At 56.9% G+C, this 27,161-nt stretch overlaps 1 protein-coding gene across 1 annotated transcript in view; it reads left to right on the top strand.

The window, feature by feature from the left end:
- The window catches only part of PKD1L1 (polycystin 1 like 1, transient receptor potential channel interacting), a gene marked incomplete at both ends in the record, with an annotated part of 79,915 nt that overhangs the window by 35,789 nt on the left and 16,965 nt on the right, over positions 1–27,161 (top strand). The window contains 20 exons of the mRNA XM_080818178.1: positions 2,267–2,479; positions 3,467–3,709; positions 5,146–5,256; positions 5,350–5,504; positions 6,668–6,768; positions 9,854–10,046; positions 10,550–10,633; positions 13,525–13,732; positions 14,745–14,851; positions 15,510–15,732; positions 17,402–17,575; positions 18,362–18,481; positions 18,569–18,626; positions 18,724–19,012; positions 19,646–19,799; positions 20,382–20,460; positions 21,748–21,886; positions 22,681–22,765; positions 23,095–23,247; positions 24,053–24,171. Coding sequence (XP_080674304.1) covers positions 2,267–2,479; positions 3,467–3,709; positions 5,146–5,256; positions 5,350–5,504; positions 6,668–6,768; positions 9,854–10,046; positions 10,550–10,633; positions 13,525–13,732; positions 14,745–14,851; positions 15,510–15,732; positions 17,402–17,575; positions 18,362–18,481; positions 18,569–18,626; positions 18,724–19,012; positions 19,646–19,799; positions 20,382–20,460; positions 21,748–21,886; positions 22,681–22,765; positions 23,095–23,247; positions 24,053–24,171 — 3,008 coding nt within the window. The remainder of the gene's footprint in view (positions 1–2,266; positions 2,480–3,466; positions 3,710–5,145; positions 5,257–5,349; positions 5,505–6,667; positions 6,769–9,853; positions 10,047–10,549; positions 10,634–13,524; positions 13,733–14,744; positions 14,852–15,509; positions 15,733–17,401; positions 17,576–18,361; positions 18,482–18,568; positions 18,627–18,723; positions 19,013–19,645; positions 19,800–20,381; positions 20,461–21,747; positions 21,887–22,680; positions 22,766–23,094; positions 23,248–24,052; positions 24,172–27,161) is intronic.

The raw sequence follows: 27,161 nt of genomic DNA, 5'->3' as shown, positions 1-27,161 counted from the left end.
GCCCTGAGAATACCCTTGAATGGCATTGCCCATCCCAAATCACTGGAGAGGAACTTCTTCCCTAATACAGAAATTAGGAAACCCCAAAGTAGAAACAGGTCCTGACAGTATGACCCGTGCGTTAGATGCTTCTGGTAAGGGGATCGCTCTCTGTTCTTAACCCAGGTGCTGGGGTTTTCCAGCTCACCCCTTCTTTGTTGTCAAGTTTTTATTTAAATTCCAGCCAGTTAGCATACGGTGTAATATTAGTCTCAGGTGTACAACACAGTGATTCAGAACTTCCCTACGTCACCCGGTGCTCATCACGGCAGGTGCCCTCCTTCCTCCCATCACCTGCTTCCCCACCCCCACCCTCTCCCCTCTGGTGACCAGCAGTGTGTTCCCTGCACTGAAGAGTCTGTTTCTTGGTTTCTTTCTCTCTCCTTTTTTGGTCCCTTTGCTTATTTGTTTTGTTTCTTAAATTCCACATACGAGTGAAATCATACGGTGTTTGTCGTTCTCTGCCCGACTTATTTTGCTCAGCGTGATACTCCCTAGTTCCATCCACATGATTGCAGAGGGTAAGATTTCATTCCTTTTGATGGCCGAGTAATATTCCATTGCATAAATATTCCACATCTTTATCCACTCATCTGTTGACGGACACTTGGGCTGTTTGCATGATTTGGCTTTTGTTGCTAATGCCGCCATCAACAGCAGGGTGCAGGTGCCCCACTGAACGAGTATTTTTGTATCTTTGGGTAAATACCTCATAGTATGATTGCTGGGTCGTAGGGTAGCTCCATTTGTAACTTTCCGAGGATCCTCCATACCACTTTCCAGAGCGGCTGCGCCAGCTTGCATTCCCACCAACAGTGCAAGGGGGCTCCCCTTTCTCCACATCCTCGCCAACACCTGCTGTTTCCTGATTGTTAATTTCAGCCATTCTGATGGGTGTGAGGTGGTACCCCACTGTGGCTGTGATTCGCATTTCCCTGATGATGACCGATGTGGAGCATCCTCCCATGTGTCTGTCGGCCACCTGGATGTCTTCCTTGGAGAAACTTCTGTTTGTGTTTTCTTAGAGCCTGATGGGGAGCTCAATTCACAACCCTGAGATCATGAGCTGAGCTGAAGCCAGAGTTAGATGCTTGGCTGACTGGGGCAGCCAGGCAACTCTCTTCTGCCCATTTTTTAACTGGATTATTTGTTTTCTTCTCAAATTTCCAGCTCCCGCTCTTGGGCTCTTTGTTGCTTTTTCCATTTCTCCCTCTCTGTGGGACGGTCCCCAGCTCAGTCAGAATGTCACTTATTTAAAATCCCCCTGGATGCTCCCCCATTTCCATGCCCCTTATCTTTTGGGCACTGATGACTAAAGCTACACGTGGGAACACATACACGTCGGTGAGCGTGCCAGGTCCTGTAGTGAGGATGACAGGGTGTTCCAGAAAGGTGCTGGTGCAGAGCACTTTGCCTGGCAGATGTTTGAAATTGGTTTTAAAAGGTAAGTGGGAAGACTCATGAGTCATCTTGTTCGAGGTGACTGTGGCCTCGTGGGCGAAGGTCGGCGAAGCCTCTGACTCTTGATTTCAGCTCAGGTCATGATCTCGGGGTCGTGAGATCGAGCCCCGCCTTGGGCTCCATGCTGAGCATGGACCATTCTTAAGATTCTCCGTCTGCCTCTGCCCTCCTGTTGGTGCGCACTCTCTCCCTCTCTCAAATAAATGAATGAATAAATCTTAAAAACAAACCCAGGAGTCCAAGGAGGGCTAGAACACCTGTTGTGATGAGTAATGGTCCCAGCTGGGAGGGGGTTGTCACAGCACTGAATCTTTCTCTCTGCTTCTGTGTGTGTCTGAAAATGGTCCCTGCTCAGGGTTTAGGGAAAGAGTGCCGTAGGATTTTGCCAGCAGACGTAGGGTCAGGGCATTGCAGGGAGAAGCCTTGGTTCTTTAGGAACCATAAGAGGGTCTGTGTGCTCCAGACCTGTAGGAGGCAGCGGGGCCCATTTCAAGAAGGGTTTGTGAAGCTGTCATTGGCTTCAACCAAGTAGCGTCTTAGCATAAACGGCCAGTAGAGACCTTTATATTCTTTGGTCGTTTCATGGGTCAGGAGACTGAAGACCAGAGAAGAAATAGGCACCAATGCCATTGGCCAAGAATCTGCTAGACACCAAATCTGGGCTTGAAGCCCGCCCTCTCGAGCCCTGGTGCTGTTTCTCTTATTTCCAGCAGTGATGGAAGACGCAGGTATGGGGAGACTCCCTCCACCTTCTCTTTTCCCGCAGTTAAGTCTTATGAGTGCGGCTCTCATGCTCAAAGCTGCCCGGGCACTCCGGGCTCAGGGCCTGCTGTCGGGGAAGCTCGCGGTAGACGAGGGCCTGGTGCCCGAGCTCATCCTGCTTGTGTCCGAGGTCTTGGAAGCCTGTGACCGGAAGGAACAGAGGGCTGCGGGCTTCCTGCAAGAAGAGGGGATCAAGTTCATCTCGGATCTCTTGTTGGTAAGCCTGACTTTCTCGTCACGGGCGATAACCATCCCTTCCGGTACCTGCTTCTAGAAACCAAAAATGGAATTGGTTCCAGAAGTACTGTGGCGATTGTTCCGGGTGGTCATGCCGTCCTTGGAACTCTGGGGGTTGAACTGCAAGTGTTTCGGGTGAATTCTGTCGTGATTCCATGAGCTGTCGCTTCTGCTCCACGCTTCCGCGTTTGGGGAGATTTCCTTCTGGGATGTCTGGGGCGGCGCCAGACTTAGAAGCAGGGTTTCTTAGCACACTTTCTGCTTCGCGAGGAGCTAAGTGAATTATGCAAAGGATTCCTAACATGCGCCGGGGTAGACAGCAACCCTCTGATCCTCGACCGCAGAGAAACCCACCAAAGTTTACTTCTGCAGCACTGACTGTGGGAAATTGGGATTTACTGGGATTTTTTCCCCCATAAGAAATGGCCGCTTTTAAGAAGCAGTAAGTTAACAGACAGTCTTCTGTCTCTCCTCTTCTACCCATTTATCCTCTCTCCTGCCCAGACCTACTGGTTTACCTTACATTTGGGCAATCAGGAAATAAACGCTCTGTCTAAATCTGGTCATAGCAAGCGTGATTAGCAATGATGCGTGTGCACGCTCACACCTACCGCCTGCCCTTGCTGACCCCTACGGCGCAGGGCCTCGGCCCCTGCCAAGTGCACGGGTGCTCAGCCTCCTTCCAGATGTGCCGAGAAGCCCCAAGAACTAGAACAGAAGTATCCCACCTGTTGCAAAGTGAGTAAGATCACAGGACAATGAGTCACAACTGAAGAAAACGGTTTACATTTTATTGCTATTGGGCATTTTTATCTTTATACCAAAATGTTTGCTGGGGCCAGTGAACCCCAACCACGCCGAGATGGGCTGCCGTTCCCACGATTGGCCGCCTCGACCCTGGCTCCGGATCCCAGACAACGCACTTGTTATGCACTGTGAATGTTTGGCTCTCCGGGCTCCGTTTCAGGATGGCCTCTCTGCGAGCAAGGAGCGCCGGCTCCACATCAGCACCGGCCGGACGGAGTTCCTCACGCTCCTCCACCGCAACCTGCAGAGCTGCGTGCAGAGCCTGGGCTCCGTCCAGGTGCATTTACCTGCGGACCTGGCTGGACAGGGTCCTGAAGGCGCGGCAGCGCAGGGCCCGTGCTATGTCAGCCAGCTCGTGCTGTTCAAGGAGAACCCGTTTCCAGGGGGCCCAGCTCCTGGTCAGGTACAGTGTGGCCAGTGGCCAGTCCCTTCCAATGACCAACGTGCAGTGGTGATGCTTTGATGACGAAGAAGGGACCAGGGTGGTGGGGCATTGGGGGGGCTCAGTCGGTTGAACCTCTGCCTGGGATCTGTCGTGGGCATCGTGCCCCGCATCGTGCTTCCCGCTCAGTGGGGAGTCTGCTTCTCCCTCTCCCTCTGCTTCTCCTCCTGCTTGTGCTTTCTCTCTGTCAAATACATAAATAAAATCTCTTAAAAAATCAAAAAGAAAGAAACCATCTGAAGGACCCTTGGAATGGCAGTGAGCTGGGCCGGGGGCAGAGCCCCGTGCTTTCTGCGTGTTCCACACCCCCAGCCTGGGTCCAGGGCCCGATAATGTCTGACGGGTGAAGGTGCCAATTAATGTGGACAGCTTCTTCTGGTGACAAACGCTTGTCTTCCAAAGCATTGACCTTTTATTATTTTGTAGGGAAATAGAAGTGGTTAGCAGCATAAGCAACCCATTCAGACTAACGGGCAGTAAGGAAATAGAAATGAAAATGATTGTTTTAGCGTGTGACAGTGCAGGTCTTTAAAGAGACGGGCCTGTGTGGAGGCGCAGCGAGTGGGCGTCTGGGGTCTGTGCTCCCGGAGCAGTGCTCCCGAAATGCTTCAGACGCCGGACGGCCGCTGCCCTTGCAGGACCCTTCAGGGAGGCGAGAAGAGAGTTACTCAAAGCTAGATGTGTAGCTTCATTTATTCAAGACAGCACGATTCATGATAACCCAGATAGAGCCGTACCTGAGCGTTCAACGGGGACACAGCTCACTGGGGATTTAAATGAATTGTGGTCATCCACACGTAGCCGATTAAAATGACGCCAGCTGGGGAATCTGAGTGCCTTTGGGAGATTCTATGAAAAATGAAGAAATGAAGAACGTGTGCCGTGTGCCGCGTACGTAGCCAGAGCACAGAGACAGTTTCAGATGTGGTGTCCCCAGGTGGCTCTCTGAGCCAGCGTGTTCTCGACATCTTTCTGTCCCTCTGTCCTCGATCTGCCGCTCTTTCTTTCTGTGTGAGCTTCCCAGGAAACAACAAGACTCCCGGGGCACCTGGGTGGCTCTTTGTTAATCATCCGATTCCTGATTTAGGCTGAGGTCATGATCTCAGGGTCATGGGATCGAGCCCTGCGTTGGGCTCCATACTCAGTGGGGAGTCTGCTCGAGATAACTTCTCTTCTTCTGCACCCCCATTAAAAAAAAAACTGTGTTAGGGGCTAAATATTATCAAGGTAGTGAGAGTAATCATCCAAGAGCAGCACGGCATCCTCCAGTCCTGCCATCCTGACCAGCTAAAGGAGCCACGTTTTTTCCGTGCCGCCCCCTACCATCGGGTGCCCAGCAGGACACAGGAGGGGCGTCACTGCTCACCCCCTGCTCCTAAGTGCTCTCGTCTCCGCAGATTGGCCGGGTGATCGCCCCGTCCCTGTTTAGCTGCTCCAGCAGGAAACCCATCCGCAGATGGCGGCTGCGGGAGCCCGTGACCGTGGAGTTCGGGGAGGACGATGACCTGGTGAGGGGTCTCTCCAGGCAGCCTTGAATTCACGCGGGCCGTGCCAGCCGGCTTTTCCTGCCTTCGCTGACCTTGCTTTCCATTTAGGGACAGGATAATGGGAATAAGACGACGTTTGTGCTATTCCGGGATAGAGTGAATGTTCACCAGATCGTCGGGCGTTCCGCAAACCCCCAGGAATCTCTGCACATAAGGATAGAATTTTCTAGGCCCGTCTCAAGAGCTTTCCCGGTCATGCTGCTGGTAAGGTGTGTTGTGGGGGGGACCGCCACCGTGGGAGCCGGGCGGCAACAAGAATGACAACATGATTCATGATAATCGTGAGCATCTTGTGAAAACCAGGGAGTGAAATGCACTGTCCACGCAGTCCTGAGGTTCATGGTCTGATGAAATTACGGGACATAGTCACCTGCTTTATTTCCCTGAGCTTGGATTCCTGTCCACAAAGCTTGTCAGAGTAAGAAACACGGGCGTGTCGGTGATAACACAGGGAGCCTCATTCAGAATCCAGTGCTCTCCCAGTGTAGACCTGGATCCAAATTCTATTGTTTATTAATTATAATAAAAAGATGTGTTCAGACTGATGTGTTGGAGGGGACTCGGCAAATGAACCCTCTCAGTGATGTTGAGTTTGTGAGGCTTGCGCAGGCCCGTTTCATGAACAGATCACGAGGGAGCACTAAGTGAATGGCCACATGGTTAGGTTTTGGGAATCCTGCGTTGACAGTGCCCATGGAAGCCACTGGCTGTGAGTGTTCGTGGTCTGTCTGGACCAGCCTGGGTTCTGTTGGAGTATCTCTCCTCCCCTTGGGCCACCCGACAACGCTTCTCTCTTCCCACTGCCCCTCTCAGGTGGCCCCCAGCCAGGTAGCCTTCTGCAGGGGGACGTCTGCACCGCGTGCACTGTGGTCTCCCTGTATCATTGGCTACACCCTCCTCCTGCCGCATGAGCCGAACCCTTCTCTGCAGCAAATCTCTTTTCTCCATTGGATTTTCCCTTCATTCTTTAAGTCACGCGGACAAAGGTCAGTTGGTCCTGACCAGGTTCGCAGCGACTACGCTGGGCTCACCGTCCGCCGCCTGCCCGTTCTGACCGCTTGCCGGTACCGCGAGTGGGTCGCTCTGACCAGCAGAGGCGTCTGCCTGAGCGGCCGCCTTCCCAGACACACAGGGCGGCGCAGTGTTGTTCCCGCAGGCTACGTGGTGACCTAAATTCCTGCTCTGTCCTGAAGTTCCTAGTCTGTAATGAGTGAGGAGTGTCATGTGGTCCTTGTCGAAAGCCCAGTGATGCCGTGGCGTCCCAGCCTGTGTCCTTGTCACCAGAAGGATGTTTGCTCAAAACCCTATGACTGAGGTCTTTGGGAGGAAACAACAACAGAACTAGATACTGTTGGTTTGTTTTCCATCCCAGGTTCTCTGAGCAGCCGACTCCTTCTGACTTCCTCGTGAAGAAGATCTACGTCTGGGACGAGCGGACGGTGCACGTGTATGTACCTGCTGGTCCTCTGAGAGGTCAGTAGACAAGGCCCCATAATGTTTATGTTTATTTTTATTTTGTTACAATTTCATTTATTTATTGGAGGGAGAGAGAGAGCAGGGAGAGGCAGAGTGGGAGGGAGAAAGGCTCCAAGTCAGACTCTACACCGAGAGCAGAGACTGATGTGGGACGCGATCCCATGACCTGAGCCGATCACGACCCTGGCCAGGACCAAGAGTTGGACGCTCAGCCGACTGCACCGCCCAGACGCCCCTGGTGCCACAATTTATAGTTGTTTGCGTGATGACATGTGCTGTTAGAAGGTGGGCACAGATAGCGGTGTCTTTCCTCACTCATGATGGAGACAGGAAGCCACATCCGAGCAGGTGGCCCGTCCCGGCACAGCCTGACCGCAGTCATCTCCACACCGGCACCTTCCCGGCGGCTCCCCAGGGTCCTGCTGCCGGCTGTCCTGCATTGCCTCCCTTCCTCAGATCCACCGCCCCCCACCGCCCCGCTGGCCTTCAGCATTCCACTTTGGCCTGTTTGGGGCACCTTCCCCAGTCCCCGAGGTCTCTCTGCTGACCGCTCCTGACACCTGTGTTTGCCTCTCCTGTTGGCCGCTGTGCTGCCCGGGGTCGGCAGCTATGACTCCAGGGCCTTCCCGCAGCCCTCACCAGGGTCTCTGTTCTCCCCCGAAGGCAACAAACAGGTAGTGTGCTTTGTTGGGGGGGGGGGGCCCGGCGGCATCCACACGCAGGTCCGGCTGATTCTGCGGGCTGTGGTCCTTGCACGGGGACGGCTCCGGCTCACGCACCTGTCCCCCGTCTCCACATTCGTACGGGATGTGACTCTTCCTCTGAGAACCCATCCCGCTGAGCTCTTCCTTTCTTTTCAAGATAGATAAATCTGTTATCAAGTTCAGATTCTCAATGGCAGTTTATTTCTTTTAAAAGATTTTATTTAGGGGCACCTGGGTGGCTCAGTGGGTTAAGCCTCTGCCTTCAGCTCAGGTCATGGTCTCAGGGTCCTGGGATCGAGTCCCACATGGGGCTGTCGGCTCAGCAGGGAGCCTGCTTCCTCCTCTCCCTCTGCCTGCCTCTCTGCCTACTTGTGATCTCTCTCTCTCTCTGTCAAGTAAATAAATAAAATTTGGGGGGAAAATAGGTTTTATTTATTTATTTATTGAGGAGAGAGTTCGAGAGAGCACGAGCAGGGGGAGAGGCAGAGGGAGAGAGAATCTTCAAGCCGAGTACCCCCGAGCAGGGAGCCTGATGCGGGGATTGATCCCGGGACTCCAGGATCATGACCTGAGCCGAAGGCAGCTGCTTAACCACTCGTTTGTTTCTGTCAGGTTTTACTTTACTTTCTTAGGATACATCGTCCCAAGAGTACGTGGTCAAAATTGCGTGGGTTAGTTCTTTTCGGTGTGGACTTCTGCTGTCAGTTTTATGGACTGTTGGGTTTATTGTTTTTTTTCTAAATATGTTTAACATGAAGGGTCACTGTTCTCCATTTGCTTTTTCTGCTTGTTGGCTTTTTCTGCTTGTTGTTTTTAAGATTTTTTTTTACTTTTAAGTGATCTCTACCCCCAACATGGTGCTCAAACTCACAACCCCAAGATCCAGAGTCGCATGCCCGACCCCCTGAGCCAGCCGGGTGCCCATTATCTCCTTTTGTTTTTATCTATTTTTTTAAAAAAATATGTGGGGAATTTCTGTTGTTCAGATGTCTAAGCCTTATTAAAAATGTAGCTACCCAGGGACACAGGAAGAGTCTAGGTGCGGTGTTCCAGGGTTGAAGGGCAAACGTGTGTGCAGTTTCCATAAATGTGGCCAAACTCCACACCCAGCCCCCCCCCCCCATGTGAGCACAGGGCCTGTTTCCCCACAGCTTCGCCAACAGACTATGTTTTCAAGATTTTGAATTTTGCCAGATGGATATTTGAGAAATGGTAGTTTTAATATGCAATAGATATTGTGATTTGAGCATTTCTTCATACACTTGAAGGCCTTACCTCCTTTTTTTTTTGTGAGCTGTCCATACACATCCATTTCTGTCTTGAGTTTATTTTTTCTTGACTCCTAGAGTTTCCAACTTTGTCTTTATTGAGCTGTTTTGCTTTGTAAAAGCTTTTAAAAAAATAATGTTTATGAACTTTTTAAAAATTACTCTTAGATTGTGAGTGAGTCCTTGTTAGAAATTCATTCCTTATGCCAGGTTATGAGAGAAGGTCATTCGCATCTATGATTTCGTTTTGTGTCTGCACAGCCCTGGGAGCTTGCGTTTAGATCTCTGACTGCTGGTGCTGTACGGGGCATGAGATGCAGATCTGATTTCCTATTTTTACAAGTAGGTTAGTAGCTAGTTGTCCCAACATCACTTAATAAAAAGTCTCAGGGGCAAGGGGCGCCTGGGTGGCTCGGTCAGTTGAGTGTCCAAGTCTTGGTTTTGGCCCAGGTGATGACCTCAGGGTCGTGGGATCGAGCCCCACGTCGGGCTCTGTGCCCAGCACGGAGTCTGCTGGAGATTCTCTCTCCCTCTCCTTCTACCCCTCCCCCTACTCTTTCTCAAATAAATAGAGAAATCTTTAAAAAAATCTTTAAAAAAAAGTCTTAGGGACAAATTTTAAATAAATAGAATGTCAAATATTTTTCCTTCTAAACATAAAAAGTTACTCCCAAGTGATAGACTAACAATGCACGGTCACTGTGCTGTCCTCATGGGGACCACTGGAGACCCAGGACTGGCAGCCAGCTGACGGGCCAAGGAGAAGCAGGAAGGGGCTGTGTGGAGCTGGGGGAGCTGCCTCCGGGGTCCTGTGTCTCCTGGGCAGGGGGTGGCCCGTTCAGGGTGTCCAGAGGGTCCTGGCATGTAGGCAAACATATCCCACACTCGGCCAGCCCTCATGAAAATCGGCAGTGGGGAGCCTGCCTGGACCCATTTGCCTCGCAGCTTCTGTGCCCTGGGAGAGGCAACGCCAGAGGGACTCTCCCCTGCCCCACCAGCCTCTCCCCTGCCCTGCCAGCCCTGCCCCTGCCCTGCTGCCCCTGCTCTGGCCCCCGGGAATACATTACGCCTTTCTGCAAATTTCAGGTGTGTTTGTTTTCCCCTTTTTAGACCCCCACTTGGGATATTTATCCTTACTAGACGCTGCCTATGACAGAAGCCCTCCGAACAAACATTTCGCACAGGCAGTGAACTACACGGTGTGTTTCCAGTGGGTGCAGTGCCTCTTCTGGGAAGAGAGGGAGTGGAAATCCGCAAGCTTCTCTCCCCGGCCAGGAACGTCTCCGGAAAAAGTGAGCTGCAGGTACAGACGTACTCTTGAGGACAAACTTGAGACTTTTAGAAGCTCACTGTACTTTCTTCTGCATGGGGCCCGGTGCCTGGCCTCCCTGGCCCCGGGTCCCTGTGAAAATGGCCACAGTACCTGGTTCGTGCGCCCCTCCCCGTCTGCAGGCCCGGCTCCCTCCGGGCTGCAGCCTCTAGGAGAGCAGGGTCTGGCTTTCCAGTGCTCTTGTGCCCCCAGCCGAGGTGATGGCTGTAGACGTCTGTTGAAACGCGCTCGTGGGTGGACGGTGGTTCCCGTGTCTGGTTGGTGGCCACGTGTCTGCCCATAGCAGGGCTGGGCTTACACCTGCCCGGGCTCTGGGCTGAGCCGGACCGTGCATGATGTACACAATGAGCCATCCTGCAAGGTTTTAACGACTAGAACCTGTTAGCCTTTCTGTCCCACCTTTAACCTGCGTACGTGATGCCGTAGACGCTGCGCTCAGCACACATTTGGCGTCCTAACCCGCGTCTCCCTCCTAGCTACGACCGCCTCGCACCGGCCTCTGTTGCGAGAAGAAGCCTGAATGCCAGCTTTTCAATGAGTGACGTTTCCAAGTGGCAGAGGTGAGTTCCATGTTCTAGATCACGGATGCGTGAAACCCATGTCACCTGTTACTGTTTTGAGTTTTGGAATCTTCTCTGTCTGTCCCTACATCCTCGGACAGGAGACACAAAAGCCCGAGAAAGTCAGCATATGTCCCGTCCAGCTCGGCTTTGGTTCACCGTGACCCTGGTTGGTGGGCACTCACTGGGGCAGTCTCGTCAGCGAGGTCACGGTGGTGTGCCCTCCTGGTTTATGCATTTTCACAGCTCCCTCTTCCTCTTCAAAAGTCCCATTTTAGCTGCTTTTTCTAACTCACGACCCCAGGATCAAGAATCACACACTCTTCCAACTGAGCCAGCCAGGCACCCCAAAAGTGCCCCAGTTTAGATAGTGGATTTCAACTTAAGTTTGTTTATATAATAAATACACAGAACACGTGTATTTGGATTCTGAACTTGGGTGAGTAGAGGGTGAGCTTGTGCGGGCAGGAGCCCGCTGCCCAGTCACCCACACGGAGCCCCGACCAGGCTCGGCCACAGCAGACACTGAGTGGGGGTTTGCGGAATGGGTATCAGTGGCAGGGTTGGCATTTCCTGCTGAGCGTTGGGTCTCCCTCATGCTGATGTAGTGGGGAACCTTCCATACCTTGTTACTGAATCAGTCGTCAAAGAGTTGATTGCTTTGTAGACCAGCCAGTGGGTCAATGGGACCACAGGTGCTGGGGACAGTGAGGCCACCAGGAGTCCAGCGAAAGGGACTCAGGACAGCTGTTTAACTGTGCTTTCAGATATGACTTGAGGGGGGACAAGCCTTGGGGACACCCAGATAAAAGGCAGCACCTTGAGTCAGGCAGGGACAGGTGCATTCTGGGGGAATAGTACCCCTGTGAAGCACCTGCCTGCCCTTGGAAACCCCATCAGAATCCCGTGAGACTCCAGGTCAGGGTCCTGGCACTAGTGACTCGCAGTGGACCCCACTCTGTGGGTCTGGAGGGGTCTGGCCAGCTCTGGTGCCCGGGAGCAGGAGGCGAGGGCCAGGTGCGGTGGGGAGCAGGCAGCCCGACCACGCGGGGCGGGAGGGTCGGGGCATGTAGTCAGGGTCTCCAAGAGGGAGGGAGCGTCTGTTACGCCCACACGATGCACTTTGCGGAATCGTTCTCCTGAGTCTTCACATAAGCAGCAAGATCGGCGTTCTTACCACATGTCACCAAGAAAGCTCCTCGGAGAGAGGCCCTGAGTGGCCGCCCCACACGGGCTTCAGATGCAGAAGCTGGTCTCTCCCCAGGCGTCTCTGTCTGAGTCCTTATGCCTGAGTCGGCCTCCAGCGGCTCCTTCCCCTGAGGGGCTCAGACCCGTCCTAACACGGGGACGGCAGAGGCCTCGCAGCTCCCTCCACCTTTCCCTGCTTGGTCTTCTGCCCCAGTAAGAATCTACTTTCTCCGCGAAGTTACGAGACGGACAAGCGTTTACAAACGTATCAGTGAAGACCAGCGTGGGCTTCTGTGTGCGTGTGAGCGTGTGGGTGCGCGTGCCTGTGAGTGTGCATGTGAGTGTGCGTGTGTGTGAGCATGTGAGTGTGCATATGGGTGTGCGTGCATGCGAATGTGTGGGGGGTGTGAGCATGTGGGTATGTGAGCATGTGAATGTGCATGCGGGTAAGTGTGAGTGTGTGCGTGCGAGTGTGCCTGTGGGTGTGTGAACATGTGAGTATGCGTGTGGGTGCGCATGCATGAGAGTGTGCATATGGGTGTGCGTGCATGCGAATGTGTGGGGGTGTGTGAGCATGTGGGTATGTGAGCATGTAAATGCGCATGTGGGTGAGTGTGAGTGTGCGTGTGTGCGTGCGAGTGTGCCTGTGGGTGTGTGAGCATGTGAGTATGCGTGTGGGTGTGCATGTGTGTGAGCGTGAGTGTGCGTGTGTGCGTGCGAGTGTGCGAACATGTGAGTGTGGGTGTGGGTGTGCATGCGTGTGAGCATGCGGGTGTGCATGTGGGTGTCCGTGAGTGTGCGTGTGTGTGTGCGAGTGTGCCTGTGGGTGTGTGAATATGTGAGTGTGCGTGTGGGTGTGCATACGTGTGAGCATGTGGGTGTCCGTGAGTGTGCGTGTGTGCGTGCGAGTGTGCCTGTGGGTGTGTGAACATGTGAGTGTGCGTGTGGGCATGCATGCGTGTGAGCGTGTGGGTGTGCATGCGGGTGTGCGTGAGTGTGTGTGTGAGCATGTGAGTGCATATGGGTGTGCGTGCATGCGAATGTGGGGGGGTGTGGGTATGTGAGCGTGTGAATGTGCATGCGGGTGAGTGTGCGTGTGTGCGTGCGAGTGTGCCTGTGGGTGTGTGAACATGTGAGTATGTATGTGGGCGTGCATGCATGTGAGTGTGCGTGTGTGTGAGCATGTGAGTGTGCATATGGGTGTGCGTGCATGCGAATGTGGGGGGGTGTGTGAGCATGTGGGTATGTGAGCGTGTAAATGTGCATGTGGGTGAGTGAGTGTGCGTGCGAGTGTGCCTGTGGGTGTGTGAACATGTGAGTATGTATGTGGGTGCGCGTGCCTGCAAGTGTGCATGCGAGTGTGCGTGTGTGTGAGCACATGAGTGTGCATATGGGTGTGCGTGCATGCGAATGTGGGGGGGGTGTGTGAGCATGTGGGTATGTGAGCGTGTGAATGTGCATGTGGGTGTGCGTGAGTGTGCGTGTGGGCGTGCGAGTGCGCCTGTGGGTGTGTGAACATGTGAGTGTGCGTGTGGGCGTGCATGCGTGTGAGCGTGCGGGTGTGCATGCATGTGAGTGCGTGTGTGGGTGTGCGTGTGTGTGAGCGTGCGTGCGTGCGAGCCAGCATGGGGGGCCATTGGTTGGTCTTTGCCCGAATGTTTATTTCCATAATTTACCACTTGTTCCTCTCCTATCATTTACAGACGCCCAGAGAACCTGCTTCCGAGCATTTTGATTGTCGTTTTTACGGTGCTTTATACACTTCTGGTTACTAAAAGCAGACATGTGGATCGTCACAAGAAGGAGAAAGCTGGTTACATTTTTCTTCAAGAAGAAGCTCCTCCCGGCCACCAGCTGTACGCGGTTGTCGTGGACACAGGCTTCCGGTCCCCTGCCCGCTGCAGCGCCAAGGTAAGTGGGTCATCCTGGCGCTCGCAGTCTGTGGTATGCGAGGCTGTGGATGGCGGGAGTGACGGCCCCGACACGCCCCGCGTGGAGACTGGCCTGCCCAGCTACCTCCATCCGGAGTCGGGGGCTCCTCTCCCCCATCGTGCACTCCCTCATGCCTGCTGATGCGAGCCCTCCTCGCCCTCAGGGCCACCCCCCAACCCTCGGCCCCTCCACCTTCTCCGTGGAGAGCTGCCCACACGTCCAGCCCCGTGTGAGGCAGACGGACAGACGAGGGCACGGGGCTACAGCTGGCGCTGGGCATCACGGGGCAGGATGGGAGGAGCAGGGGCCCTCCCACAGGATACCTGGGGACTGTGGCTTTTCCTGTGGAAGAAAGCTCTAGTGAACCCCTACTTCATGTTACACCCCAAAGCAGCTCCACAGACTGGAGACTTGCAGATTAAAACAAAGTTTAGAAACTTCTTGAAGAAAATATGTGTTTTGCGACGGGGAAGGATTTTAAAAACTGGAAATAGATAAGGAACTTTCCTAAATGAAAGATTGATCGTGTGTTTCTGGGCCACAGAAGCCGTCTCGGTGGGGAGTCGTGAGCCCCGTGCAGCTGGGAATGTGTGTCTGCAGGCGCCTCATCTAGCCCGGTCATGGTCACAGCCCCCGGAGGGCCCTCAGTCCTCCCCCGTCTCTGTCTGAGCCGAGGGAGGAGGATGCGACCACTGTCTGTCCGCTCCCTCCTGAGACCAACACATGCCCTAGGGAATCCGAGTTGCCATCTGGCTTTTCTAGATCGAATACGTAGAAATCTGGCCAGCCTGGCAGGACAGACACTCCTTCCCGGGTCTCTCCTGGGAAAGCGTGGGAGGGGCCGTGCTGGGATGGGACTGGGTGTCCCCTTGGTCCCTAGGGCTGGAAGGCTCTGGAAAGGCTGGGGGTTGGGAGGCAATACCCCTTTCTGACTCAGCTTAGTGTTCTGTGTCCAGAATCTCAACCCCCTACCTTGTGTTTTTGTCTCGAGGTTTACATCGTTCTACGCGGCGAGAACGGGTCTTCAGAACCCAGAGAACTCTGCTGTCCGGAGAAGGCCCTGTTCGAAAGGAATTCCAGACACACTTTTGTCCTGAGGTGAGCAAGACCCGTCCCAGTGGTGTGGCTCTGTGCACAGACGGTCTCAGTCTTACAGAGTCATTCACGGTGCCGTTGGACACAGATTCGTGCAGGAAGGAGCGGGGGGTGGGGGGGTGCTAGTTTACACGCTGGGGGTGCTCAGACGGCGCGGCGCCCGCTCAGCTGATTGGGGCCCCCCACATTGGGAAGAGCACGGACCCGTGGCCGTGCAAAGACCGTAGTGTGGCTGGACAGGGCGGGGTCACTTCCCGGGAGTCCTGCTGGTTCATACAATGGGGAGAAGCTGCACTAAATGCTTTTCTCCTGGAGAACCTCGTGTACGGTCCTTGTCGGTCTGGGTCCCGTCTTCACTAAGAAGAGGTGAGCTCCAGACTCGTCCAGGCTGGACACGGATGCGTGAGGGAGCTGGGGCGGGCGGGGCTCTAGGGGGCCGGCGGGCGTGCGGGAGCGCAGCGTGGGGCTACTGACCAGCATGGCCAGGGGCCTGCGGGAGCTCCCTGTCGCGCCCCACGCTCCAGAGGGGCTCCGTGGGTCATAGCGCATGGCTCGACAGGTCCGAGGTGCCTCCGAGGGTGAGAATTGAGGCTGAGGCTGCCTTGCGGGGCCCCCGCCGCCCAGACCCCGTCCTGACCGTGGCTGCTGTGTGTGTCCTCAGCGCCCCTGCTCTGCTGGGCCCGCTCCGGGGCATCCGCCTCTGGCACGACAGCCGTGGGCCCTCCCCAGCCTGGTACGTGAGCCACGTCGTGGTGGGAGAGCTGGGACCCGGGCCCGGGCGGAGCTGGCTCTTCCCCGCCGAGTGCTGGCTGGCGGCGAGCAGGCAGGACGGCCGTGTGGAGCGGGAGCTGGGCTGTCTGCGCCAGGGCCTCGGCTTCTGGAAGGTAGGTGACCGGCCGGCTGTGATGCCAACGCTGCTTCTCCCTGTGGCTGTTTCCCTAAACCGCACTGAAGTTGGCGTCGAGGTGGCCGTGGCGTCGAGGTGGCCGTGCCATCAACCGGAAGTCGAGCGGGCCAGTGCGGGCAAGGATGAGTCACCCTCAGGTACTGCTGCCGTGACGTAATAACATTCACAGAATTTACTGTTGCCTGAGGTCGGCAGGGTCCAGAGGGCCACTAGGTAAGGACGGCAGTGCCCTGTGCATCCTGAACCCCAAGATGGCCAGGCAGCCGTACGGGCGTGACCTGGGGGCCGAATGCACGGGATCGAGAGCAAAGACAGGACCACCAAGCATCTCACCAAACACCCGTGAAACTCGCTCTGCGTGAGTCCCGATCTTCCGGGAGAGGGTTTGGTCCTGTCGGGATGACGCTTAGGCATTTTGCACTTTCTGGCGAATTGTCCTCGTGACTTTTCTGTAGACTCGTCACTGAAGGGCCGGGTGTGCCTGCTGGACGTGGTGGTTCTCTTTCCTGTAGTCGTAGAGACACTTCGACGGGGACTTTGTGTTCCCAGAGCCCAGTTTCGCAGCTGGTCTCAGGCGGGCGGAGGCCAGGGAGGGTTGGTGTCCTCCCACGTCACCAGATCCTTCTTTCCAGTGGGTCCCTGTCGCCATCTGTCATGGGCGAGAGCCCGGGCTCACCACATGGGCGCTGCCGACGGAGTAAGAAAACCACCACGGGCGCTGGCAGTACGGAAAGTCTTCAGCCCCGCACCGCTGAGTGCCTGGCTCGGCCGGCACTTTCCCTCAGACCAGTGTCTGTGCGCGATTATGACGGACAAAACAGTCGCGTTCATTTTCCAGCTGTTTTGCTTGAGAACTTGGGGGGAGAAGTCTGTATGTGTTAGTCCTGAGACCACCTGCTGGCCAGTCCATTGATGAAGATGTATTCCTTTTTTCGTTCTAAAGATTTTATTTATCCATTTGAGAGAGACAGTGAGAGAGAGCATGAGAGGGGAGAGGTCAGAGGGAGAAGCAGACGCCCCGTGGAGCTGGGAGCCCGATGTGGGACTCGATCCCAGGACTCTGCAATCATGACCTGAGCCAAAAGCAGTCACCCCACCGACCGAGCCACATCCCGAAGATATATTCTCATCTCGTTAAACCTGTTTTCCCTGGATTTGCCTCTGTGTTCTCATGCTCGTCACGGTTTTCCTAGAATAGTGTTGAGCACCGAGCGCTCCTCGGGTTGAACTGAACCTTTTGTACCCAGCGTGATTCTGTAGGTGGCGAGCTGCCCGCCATGTGGCCGATGCCGTAGGGCTGCTGAGGACACCCAGGGCCAGGCACGCTCCCGGCCCGCAGTGCACTCAGAGCCCAGTGAAAATCACGTGTGTTGCGAGCAGCGTGCTGGGAACAGGGAGGGCTTGTAGACAGAGGCTCTGCCGGGCAGGGCGTGAAGATGCTCGGGGGTGAGACGGGAGAGGCGGAGGGACAGCTCGTCCCAGAGCTGCGGGTGCCCCAGTGCAGGTCCAGGGTGCAGAGCGAGGGTCTGGGAGGCCCAGCGACGGGCTGAGGAGCTGACAAGCTAGTGGCATCGCCCAGAGAATCACTGCCTGCCCACCCGGAGTCCCCGCCGTTGGTCCAGCGTCTCTCTCCCGGTCTGTTTCAGCTCTTGTATTCCAAGTTCACGGAGTATCTGGAGGATTTCCACATCTGGGCCTCCGCATACGGCTGGCCACCCCCCAGCGGCTTCCCGCACACAGCGCGCCTCACCGTGGCCTTCGCCTTGCTGTGTGCCTACGCCTGTCTCGCCGCCCTGCTCGCCGCGGCCGGACCGGAGCAGGTGGGGGGCCCTGGATTCTCCTGGAAGTGACTTCTGCTTCCCAGACCGGCCATGCGACAGGTTCTCAGCCCGGGCATTAGCGAAACTCACAGTCCTGGCAGAAAGGTTTCAAGCCAGGGGAGGGAGCCCGGTGCCTTGAGCGCCACAGAGGGGAGGCTGGCCTGGATGGAGCCGGGGGTGAGGGGCAGGGGGCTGCCGGGCGGTGGGCTCGGAGTGGGGCCGGCACAGGCCTCCCTCCGTGATCCCCGCCATGCAGAGCTCGCGGCCTCCTGGTGCCACGGAGTGTGACTTCTCCGGAGTGAGCAGCCTGGACTGTCCCCAGAGCACACTCCTGGATTTTTTTTTTCTAAGGTTGGCACTTATTTCAAATTTTAAAAATCCTCTGGCCAGAAAAATCTGTCCAGGCAGCAAGTCTGGGTCCAGCTGGGTCAGGAATGGGCTGCGGTCCTGAACTCGCCCTCCCCTCTGGGGTTGACGCTTTGTCTGATCTTCTCTGCTCGTGTTGGGGACATAGAACGCGTCCGGGACATGGATGCCTTCTCATCAGATTGCGGCAAGGACTCAGCCAGGGGCGCAGGGAGTGTGCCCAGCAGGAAGTGGGCACGCAGCACACGCTCGTTCAATCTGGAAAGATGTGTATTTTAGAAAAACGGAAGGATTCCTTGCGAGTTTCCATTGTTTCCAAGGCTTCAGGGAGACAGGGCTTTCGCCACACATAGGGTACTCGTTCACATTTAAGACTACAGCGGACGCGTTCCCGGTGTCGTGACTGCTGCCTTCCTACAGCTCCCATGGGCTCTCGGCACCCCGGATGCCACCGCCGGGTCCTTCCGGACAGGGCTCCTGTGCTCGCTGCTGGCTGCTCCCGGGGCACAGCTCCTGTCAGTGCTCCTGAGGTTCAGCCAGGTACGGGCGGCCCGTCCTCGTGCCCTGCTGCCCCGGGCCCTCCGCACAGGGGGACGCCCGCCCCCAGCTGACTCCTTCCTTCTGCAGGAAGCCCGCCCGCACCCCTGCCTGCCCCTGAGAAGAGCGTCCGCTGAGGCAGCTCAGGGTGAGTGTGTGTTTAGAAAAAGCCTGGAAGGTGTTTCCTGTTTGTTTACACACCACAGCGCTGGCTGGTGGTGAAGTCTCCGCCCGCCGTCCTGCAGAGGACACCTCGTGTCTCCTGTTCCCTGTGTTCGCTGCTGTTCACTGCGACGACAGCGAGCTTCACTCCATCTGCATGAAAGCCTCTCTAGGGGCCGTGCAGCCCGCGCCCCAGTCCCCGTGGACGGGCCACACTGGCAGCCACGTCCCGTGTCTCGGGGAGGCCTATTTCCTGAAGGAGTCTCTCTCCCAGAGCACCCTAGATCCCGGCCTTAACGTCATAACTCAAACTTTGTTTAAACAGGCCCTCACTCCTCCGGGAGGATGGCAGACGCCCATAAGACACAAGAGGTAAATACAGCTGTGTTTCTCTGCGTCTCTGTTCCTCTGTGTCTCCCTGGGCCATGGCCTGGACACGGCTGGTGAGGCCCAGGGCAGGGACCCCGAGCAGGGCAGATCCTGCGGAGAGATGGGCCCGTTCCCCAGGGAGCTCGAGGCCCACTGTCAGGAGCCCCAGCGGAGGCCACACGAGAGGGGTGTGGTTGCTGGTCTGTGCTGACGTTTGGGGGACGTGTGGTCCTTGTACTTTCCAATCTCTGCCTCCCCACTGAGAGCTCCTGCCTGTGCAGACCTCAGTCCCCTCTGCTCCCCTGTGTGGGGCCGCCTCTCTGCCCTGCCGCGGGGAGCCTCGCCCGAGCCCTGCGCTGGCGGGTCCGGGTCGGCCTCCCAGAGGGCAGGTGGCATCCCTGTTGGCCGCAGCCATCCCGTCCTTGCCTACAGGCACCCCGCCACCCTCTACAGATGTGAGTAAGCTGGTCCCAGGATGGCCGCGCCTCCTCCCCAGAACCTTCCCCAGCCTGAGGCTCGCGGAGGTTACGGCCCAGCTCCTAAGAAAGCTCGCAAGCCATGCCGCGGAGGACACAATATGGCAAGGGAACTGCGGGCGCCGAGGTGTTAACCTCACCCCGACATTGTCTCTTCCAGGGTCAGGGTCTCTCGGGGCATGCCAGGGCCCACGGGAGGGCAGCAGGTGGCCGAAGTGTGGGCTGTCCATCCCCAGAGTGGGGGGCCCGCGGAGCTGACCCCGGCCAGCAGGCTCCAAGGGAGAAGGGGACCCATGGCACTCTCCGTGTGCAAGGTGACGTTGGGTACAATGCTGGGCCCCTTCTGTGTCCTCGGCCCCTGGGAGAAGCAGGGGTCACCCAGCGGGAGCTGGGTCCAATGAGGCTGGACTTTCTGGTCACATGGACACCAGGCCTGTCCGAAACAGCCGTGAGGTCTGTTCCCAAGTCCTGTCCGTTTCTGCTGTACACACACGTGGGTTTACTCACGTCTTGAAAAGGTCAGGATAGACTTCACTTGCTGTGGAGCAGAGTGACTCACGACAGCTTCGGACAAGCCAGTAGCTCAGCGGAGAACGAGCGGGGACGGGGTCCCCGGGGGTGGCCAAGCAGCTGGTCAGTGCTGTCCAGGGGGGCTGGCCGGGGCCTGGCCGGGCAGGTGCACGTGGCTGTGGGGCCCAGGGCTGCGGGTGCATGAGCCGCGTACTTCCCGGCTCCCAGTCACCCAGGTTCAGACGCTGACCATGGACACTGCTCCGTGGACCGTGGTTGGCAAGGTGGCAAGGGCGGCGGGAGGCAGCCGGGTGTGGCTGGGCTGACACGCACAGCACCCCGGCCGCTGGGGTGTGGCGTATAAAATCCTTGGTTTCCGTGTGCAGATGGGGCCTGGGGCCGGCGGCCTGCAATGCTGGAGCCGGGAGAAGGCCGAGGGCACACGCCTGGCCGTGCCTGGCCGGGGTGGGGGGGTTGGAGGAGCACAGAGGCTCATGCCCCACCAACAAGCCATGGGGGAGGTCCTCGAGACAGGACAGCGCCTGAGCTCGGGGTCCCCGTTGTACGTGCAGCAAGTGTCCTTCCCTTGCCCAGTGTCCCCTCTCCAGCGGGTGCTGCTGAGTCTGTGTCAGCGGACCGCCTTCTGCCTCCAGAGGGGCCCCGGGGCGTCTTCCTAGTGGAGTGATCGCCTGAGAAAGCGGGGCTCCGGGACTTCCTCTTGGAGACATGAGCACAGGCGGGGGACCCTCTGATCATGTGCTCAGCTCCAGGGAACGTGCCCAGTGGAGCCTGCAAGAGGCCGCTGCTGCCCACGTGGTCCCTCCCCCACGTGGCCGTGCTGCCCTCCTCTCCCCCTGTTCCGCCCTCTCCCTCCTCTCTGCTCTTGTCCTCGTCCTCCCCTCCCCCCATTCTCACCCTTCCTCCTCCCCCCCTTTTCTCTTCCCTCTCCTCCCCCTCCTCCCCCTCCTCCCCCTCCTCCCCCTCAGCTTCTCCCCCTCCTCCCTTGCTCCTCCCCGTTCCCCTCCCCGGCTCCTCTGTCCCCCCTGCCTTCCCTCCTCTCCACCCTCCCCTTCCTCCCCTGCCCTCCCTCACGCGCACAGCGGAAACTCGAACCCGCGGCCCGGACTGTGGCGTCGGCTGATGGAGAAGGCTGAGTGCGAAAAGTGCTCTGCCCTGAGGACGTGAGGAAGTGAGGCCTTTTCCATCCAGGCCGGGGAGGGTGGTTGCCGTGCGCAGCCGTGTCGCTGCTGTGTCGACCCGGCTGCTCTGCGTGGAATTGCGGGTCTGTGGCACCGGGCATGGGGTGTGGGAAGGGCGCGTGGGTACATACGAGGAACCGGCTGGCTCGCTCATGGAGGCGGGCAGGTCTGAGGGCCCCGCGGTCCGCACGCTGGAGACTCAGGAGCACCAGTGTCTCAGTTCAGGTCCAAAGACAGGAAGAGGCAGGTGTCCTGCTCAAAGGCCCTGGGGCAGGAGGAATTCTCTCTTCCTCCACGAGGTTGGCCTTTCCTTGTATACCAGCCTTCACCTGATTGGATGAGGCCCACCCACACTGGGCAGGCAGCCAGCTTTCCTCTGTCCAGCCATTACACGTTCATCTCTCTAGAAACCCCCTCATGGACACGCCCAGAATACCGGTCACCCGATGTCTGCACACCCACGGCCCAGGCCCACTGACAGAATTAACGACCACACTCGGACGGATGGAAGTGATGAGGTCTCTTACATGTACCTCTTCCTGCTCTCCCTTAGCCCCCGACAGTGGGCTTGGAGGACTCGCTGCTCTCCGGTGGCTGCAGGCGCTGCTGCCTTGGGCAGCACCCGCGGCATGGGCTGTTTGCGGGATGGTCTCCGTGGCCTGTGGTATAGGGACGGCGTTTCTAGGATACAGGTAACCAGTCATGGTTTTCAGATGTCCCTGAGTCTGGACGGGAGAGTCCAGACTTAGCAAAAACCTCCAGGTGTTTCTGATAACGCAACGTGTGGCCCCAGATGGGCTATTGCAATCTGGGTCCTCATTTCTCCCTCCCATGACCCTGGGGGTGAGGAATTCATGTACAAACCCCAAAGGGCCACTGGGCCCGGCCAGCTCTGGGATGGCGCTCTGGCCTGGACAGAGTCCCGGTGGGTGAGAGGCCGGGGAAGAGGGAACATGGCTGGGGAGCTCCCAAGAAGCTGTGCTCTGGGCCCGGTGTGCTGGTACAACGATTCCCATCTGTCCGTCCACGCTGTGGCCTCTCTCATCCGGTTCCCTGGGCAGCTCGGCTCCCCGGCGTCCCTGGGGCAGTCCAGCTGGGCTCCCATGGGGCAGGGGGAGCTTCCCTCTCCTCCCACCCCGGCTCCTCCCTTTCTACACAATGAGGGCAATGATGGCGGGCAAGTTACTTAGGAAACAAACCAACGAAATCCTCTGTGACTCAGTTTGCTCAGCTGGGAAATGGGAAAATCCACAGGGTTTCAGGAGGAACTACTGAAACCCTCCATCCTCGCCACCTGGCACCTGCTCAGTGCTCTGCAGATGTGAACTTTATTGTCATTATTATAACTAAGCCCCCCAGCCCCCGCCCCACTCCACGGCCCCCTCCCCGCCGCAGCCCCACTGCCGCCTGCCGCCCAGGCCCTCGGGCGCGATGTCCCCATGCACACGCAGGCAGGCGCTGATGGCTGTTCTCTCTGGGGGGACAGGTTCGACCCGACTCAGTGTGTGCGCTGGCTGCACCTGCTCGTTGTGTCCGTGCTGGGCTGTGTTTTCGTCACACAGCCACTTCTGGTGAGCGGGGGGAGGGGGCCTCCTGCGGGGTCACTGTGCGTCAGCGGGGCCTGGGAGCGGGGGGAGGGCTCCGCGTTCCTGACCCATGATCGCATGTCTTCACATTTGACCGAGTGTGAGGGGAACCTGGGAGACGGGCCTGTGCTGTGTTGCCCACAGATACATCCCAGGATGGGAGCATCTCTTGAACCCCATTTGCACTCGAGGACACGGAGCCTGGGGAACGGGGGGGCCTGGGAATCCCAGGCAGGGGACACTAGCTTGTGTAGGATCGTGACTGGGGACGTGGGGCAGCGACCGTGTACGCATCGTCGGGCCTCTCCTTCCAGGTGGGCCTCGCGGCCCTGAGCTTTGCCTGGAGAAGGAGAGACGACCCGCACGTCTTCACCGAGTCCCTGCACGCGGCCACCAGAGACCTGCACTCGGAGCTGGAGGAGCGTGCGAGCTCCCGCACGCCCCTCCCTGCGAGCCAGATGGCGGAGGTGAGGCCACCGTCCGTGCCCCACCCCAGCCCTGCCGGGCCCATCCGTACGTACTCTGTGGATTCAAATTCAATTGCGTTTTGGGGTGTGATTTAGATTTTTATGCTCCTTTGTGTGCACAGACACGGTGGGTGAACACAGGATCCGCTTCCTTCCCTCTACCCCATCCCAGAGAAATCAGACCATCGAGAACGTGAGCTTAGCTTAAGCTATTGAGGCCGATGAGAAGGAATGCTTGGCCATAATTTTAGAGAACTTTGAGGTCTGTCAAGGTGCAGCCCTGATGTGGGGCCGGCGCCACACCTCCTGAGAGCAGCACGTCTCTAAGCCAGGCGGACCCGAGCGGATGGCCGCTGACTCCTTGAATCTGTGACACCTGAGTGCCCACGTTCCCAAGGCGTCCAGCGCGGTGTCCTGTCCCCCACAGGACTCAGGATGGTGCATCGGCTGCAAGGGAGGAGGGTCCCAGGCCTGGGGTTCCTCATCTGTGACTTCCCAGGACAAAGGGTCTCTGATTCCGTAGGTGTCCCGAGCACCCGACCCAGGCTGTCATCCGATGGAGCCAGACCGGCTCTCCTGCACAGTGAGACTGCCCACAGAGCTGTCCTGGGCCAGGAAAGGACTTTGTGAACGGCACATTGCCCATCAGCGTGGTGTCAGCGACCCACACAAAGTGTTCCTGTCCCCAGCCCCAGGAGGCACGGACAGCACTGCTGCTCCCTGGGCTGGGCAGGAGTGCCGGAGCTCCCCGCCCTCATCCTACCCCCATCTGTGGCCCCAGCTCACAGCACTGTCATCCCCACAGATGCTGGCCACTCGACAACGAGCTCGCCGCCTACGCTGGGCACGTCCGCCGTCCGCGGCCCAGCTCAGTGCCGTCAGGGAGAGGATGAGAAGAGAGACCCGGACACGGGTGGCCCTGAGGTGGGTGGTGGCCAGCTGGGTCTTGCTCTGCTCCCGCAGCCCCTGGGGGCAGGGTGTACAGGTGGGGCCCAGCTGCGGGGGTGGGGGGACACCTGGGGAAAGTGGGTCCAGAGACAGCAGGTCTGGAGCGAGGCTGAAGCCACTCCTGCATATGCTGGGCCGAAAAGTCTGGAAAATCCTACAAAAATGAAAGCGAGAAAAGCAGACCGAAGGTAACATGTTATGACACTAAAATGCAAAACCCAGTGTCTTTCAAGCACACAGTACAAGCCAGTAGAGGATGTGACAGAAGTCTCTTTACCGCGGCCAAGGAATAAAATACCACAAACACACGCGGGCATCACCGCGAGAGGAAATGCCCAAAAGTTCCACGGGAAAGCGCAAGCGGTCCTGAAACGCACAAATGTCCCGTGAACATCGCGTCTTCTCCAGCTCTGTCTAAATCCGTGTCTGCCTTCAACACAGGCCCCACCAAAGGCCACGAGACTTTTCTTTCCTTCCTTCCCCTTCTCCTTGACGGGATCTGGTCAGTTACGCAGTCCCCTGGGCCGGCCGCGGGGAGCCGAGGAGGGGAGCAGTTGGGGGCTCGCTCTGCCAGCCGTGACCAGAGCCCAGGCCCCCGCTGCGGAGTGTGGCTCTGCACACGGACAGTGGACAGCCCCAGGGACGCGGGTCGGAAATCCGGAACCAGACCCGAGTACGAGGGCCACGGCACACGAGTCTGTGACGCAGGGGCTATCCCAGTTCTTTGGGGAGAAGATACGGTTTTTAAAGAGGAATAACTGAATGGTCATGAGGGAGGGAAGTGTAAAAAACATGAACAAGTAGATGCTTTTGTCCCAGTGTACACAAACTCATTCCCCCGAATAAAGATTTAAACGTGACAAAACCATACATGTCCTGGGAGAACGCGCGTGTCCGTGTATGACCTGTGGGCGAGGAAAACCTCCTGTGACTTAGAATCTAGAAACGAAAAGAGAAAGCAAGTTTGGTGACATGAAACTTGCAGAAGAAAATCTCGTGCGACGAGATTGATGATGTCATACGTTATGTAAAAAAGCAGTGACGGACAAGGAAGATATTTGTAGCAGACGAAGGCTTAATCTTCAAATACAAAGAGGCTCCAGAAAAATGGAAAAGACCAACAAGCTCTTTAGAACAAAACCGGGCCCAGGAAGCGGGCCGCTCACCGAGAAAAGAAACACGGACGTCACTTGCACGCAGGATGAGAGATCACCGGTTAAAGTACGGATGTCTGGACGCTGGTCCCCGTGCAGCGGCTGGTGAGCCTGTGGCGGAGATGGGATGCCACATGGTCCTGGTGCGGATGCAGGCTGGCCCCACCGTGGGGACTGGGAGGCGCCTCGCACAGGCACAGATGCACGGAGCTCCCCCGGCACCCCCCCGGCACCCCCGCTGCAGGGAGCCCATCAGCAGAACCCAGGAAGAGCCAAGGGCAAGGCAGGCGGGGCAGGACCCCCTACAGTAAGCTTGGGGGGCCGGGGGGCCCTGACGGTGGAGCGTCCGACTCTGGATTTCAGCCCAGCTCGTGATCTCAGGGTCCTGGGATCGAGCCCCGTGTCGGGGTCCATGCTCAGCGGGGAGTCTGCTTCTCCCTCTCCCTCTGCCTCCCCCTGCTTTGCGTGCGCTCTCTCGCTGTCAAACACATAAATAAATAAATAAATAAATAAATAAACAAAATCTTTAAAAGGAAAAAAGGGAGAGAGGAAGAACCACATATTATGTGTCTCCTGAAGGAAACGGATCACCAGGAATGTAACCTACCCCGAACAGGCTGGTCTTAGTCTGACCACGTTCTTGTCCCAGTGTGCGGTTGACCAGAGAGCACACGCTGTGTCCCTAGGAGGCAGGGTACGGAGAGGGAGGGGACAGCAGTTATCTCAACAAATAAACCCCGAGACCGAGTAGAGATGGAAGTGCTGCCTTTGGGGTAAAGGGGACGCGAGAAGGAAGCAGTGAGTCAGAACCACGGTGGGACAGACGAGTAAGAAAACTGTGCGCTCATCTCAACAGACAGGGAAGAAACCATTTGGCAAAATTCAAATTCCCGATTTACGGGAAAGAAAAATATCTCAGCAAACTGGGAATGGAAGAGAAATGCCCTCAAGTAATAAAGGGTGTCTGTGAAACCGTACACCTGGCCTCGCGCTCGTGACGAGACAGCGTGTGCTTTTGAATACCAGCGACAAGACGAGGAGCTCCTGTCCCCGACTCTGATTAAACCTCACATTGGAAGGCCCAGCCGCTGCCGGAGGCAAGAAAAACACGACAGCCTCTTGCAAGAGGACATGAATGGTCTATGCAGAAAATCTCGAGTATCCTAAGCAAATTGAAGAAAACACGCAGAATGGGTGCGCCGAAAACCACAAAACACTAATGGACGATCTCAGAGAAAAGCTAAAGAAATGGGGACACACGTCCCATCCGCTGGGACACTTGTCTTAAGGCGCCCGTTCCTCCCGACACGATCAGTCCCAAGCAAAGCCCCACATTAGCTGTTGGCGAGCTAATCCGAAAACTTAACGTGGAAAAGAACCAGAATAACCAAAATGATTCTGGAAAAAGAACAACAAAGCCAGAGGGCTGACTCCGCGTGGCTTTAGGACTCAGTACAAAGCGAAGCCACGGTAACCGAGACGCCAGTATTGGTGGTCGGTCAGCGCACACGCGCTCGGCTGATTTCCTGACAGGACACCGACGCCCTTCGCACTGGAGAACGGACTTTAAAAGTGGTGCTGGGAAAATTGGACGGCGACCGACGTGCAGAAGAAAATGCACACACTTCACACCTTCTAGGAAAATCCACCCGGGGACTTAAAAGGATTTAAAAGCCCAGTTCCGAAACCTGTTTTGCTGGGTCTGGATCCCTGGGTCAGTGTGGGTACTCATTGTGCAATGTGTTTCTCGTAGAAACACCTGCCTGTGTGCCCTCATGCTCCTTCTGCGTGTGTTTATACTCTCTGGGCGGT

Source organism: Martes martes (genome assembly GCF_963455335.1).
Source record: "Martes martes genome assembly, chromosome: 11".
In the NCBI taxonomy this organism is placed as follows: Eukaryota; Metazoa; Chordata; class Mammalia; order Carnivora; family Mustelidae; genus Martes; species Martes martes.
This window is presented reverse-complemented; position numbering and strand designations above follow the sequence as displayed.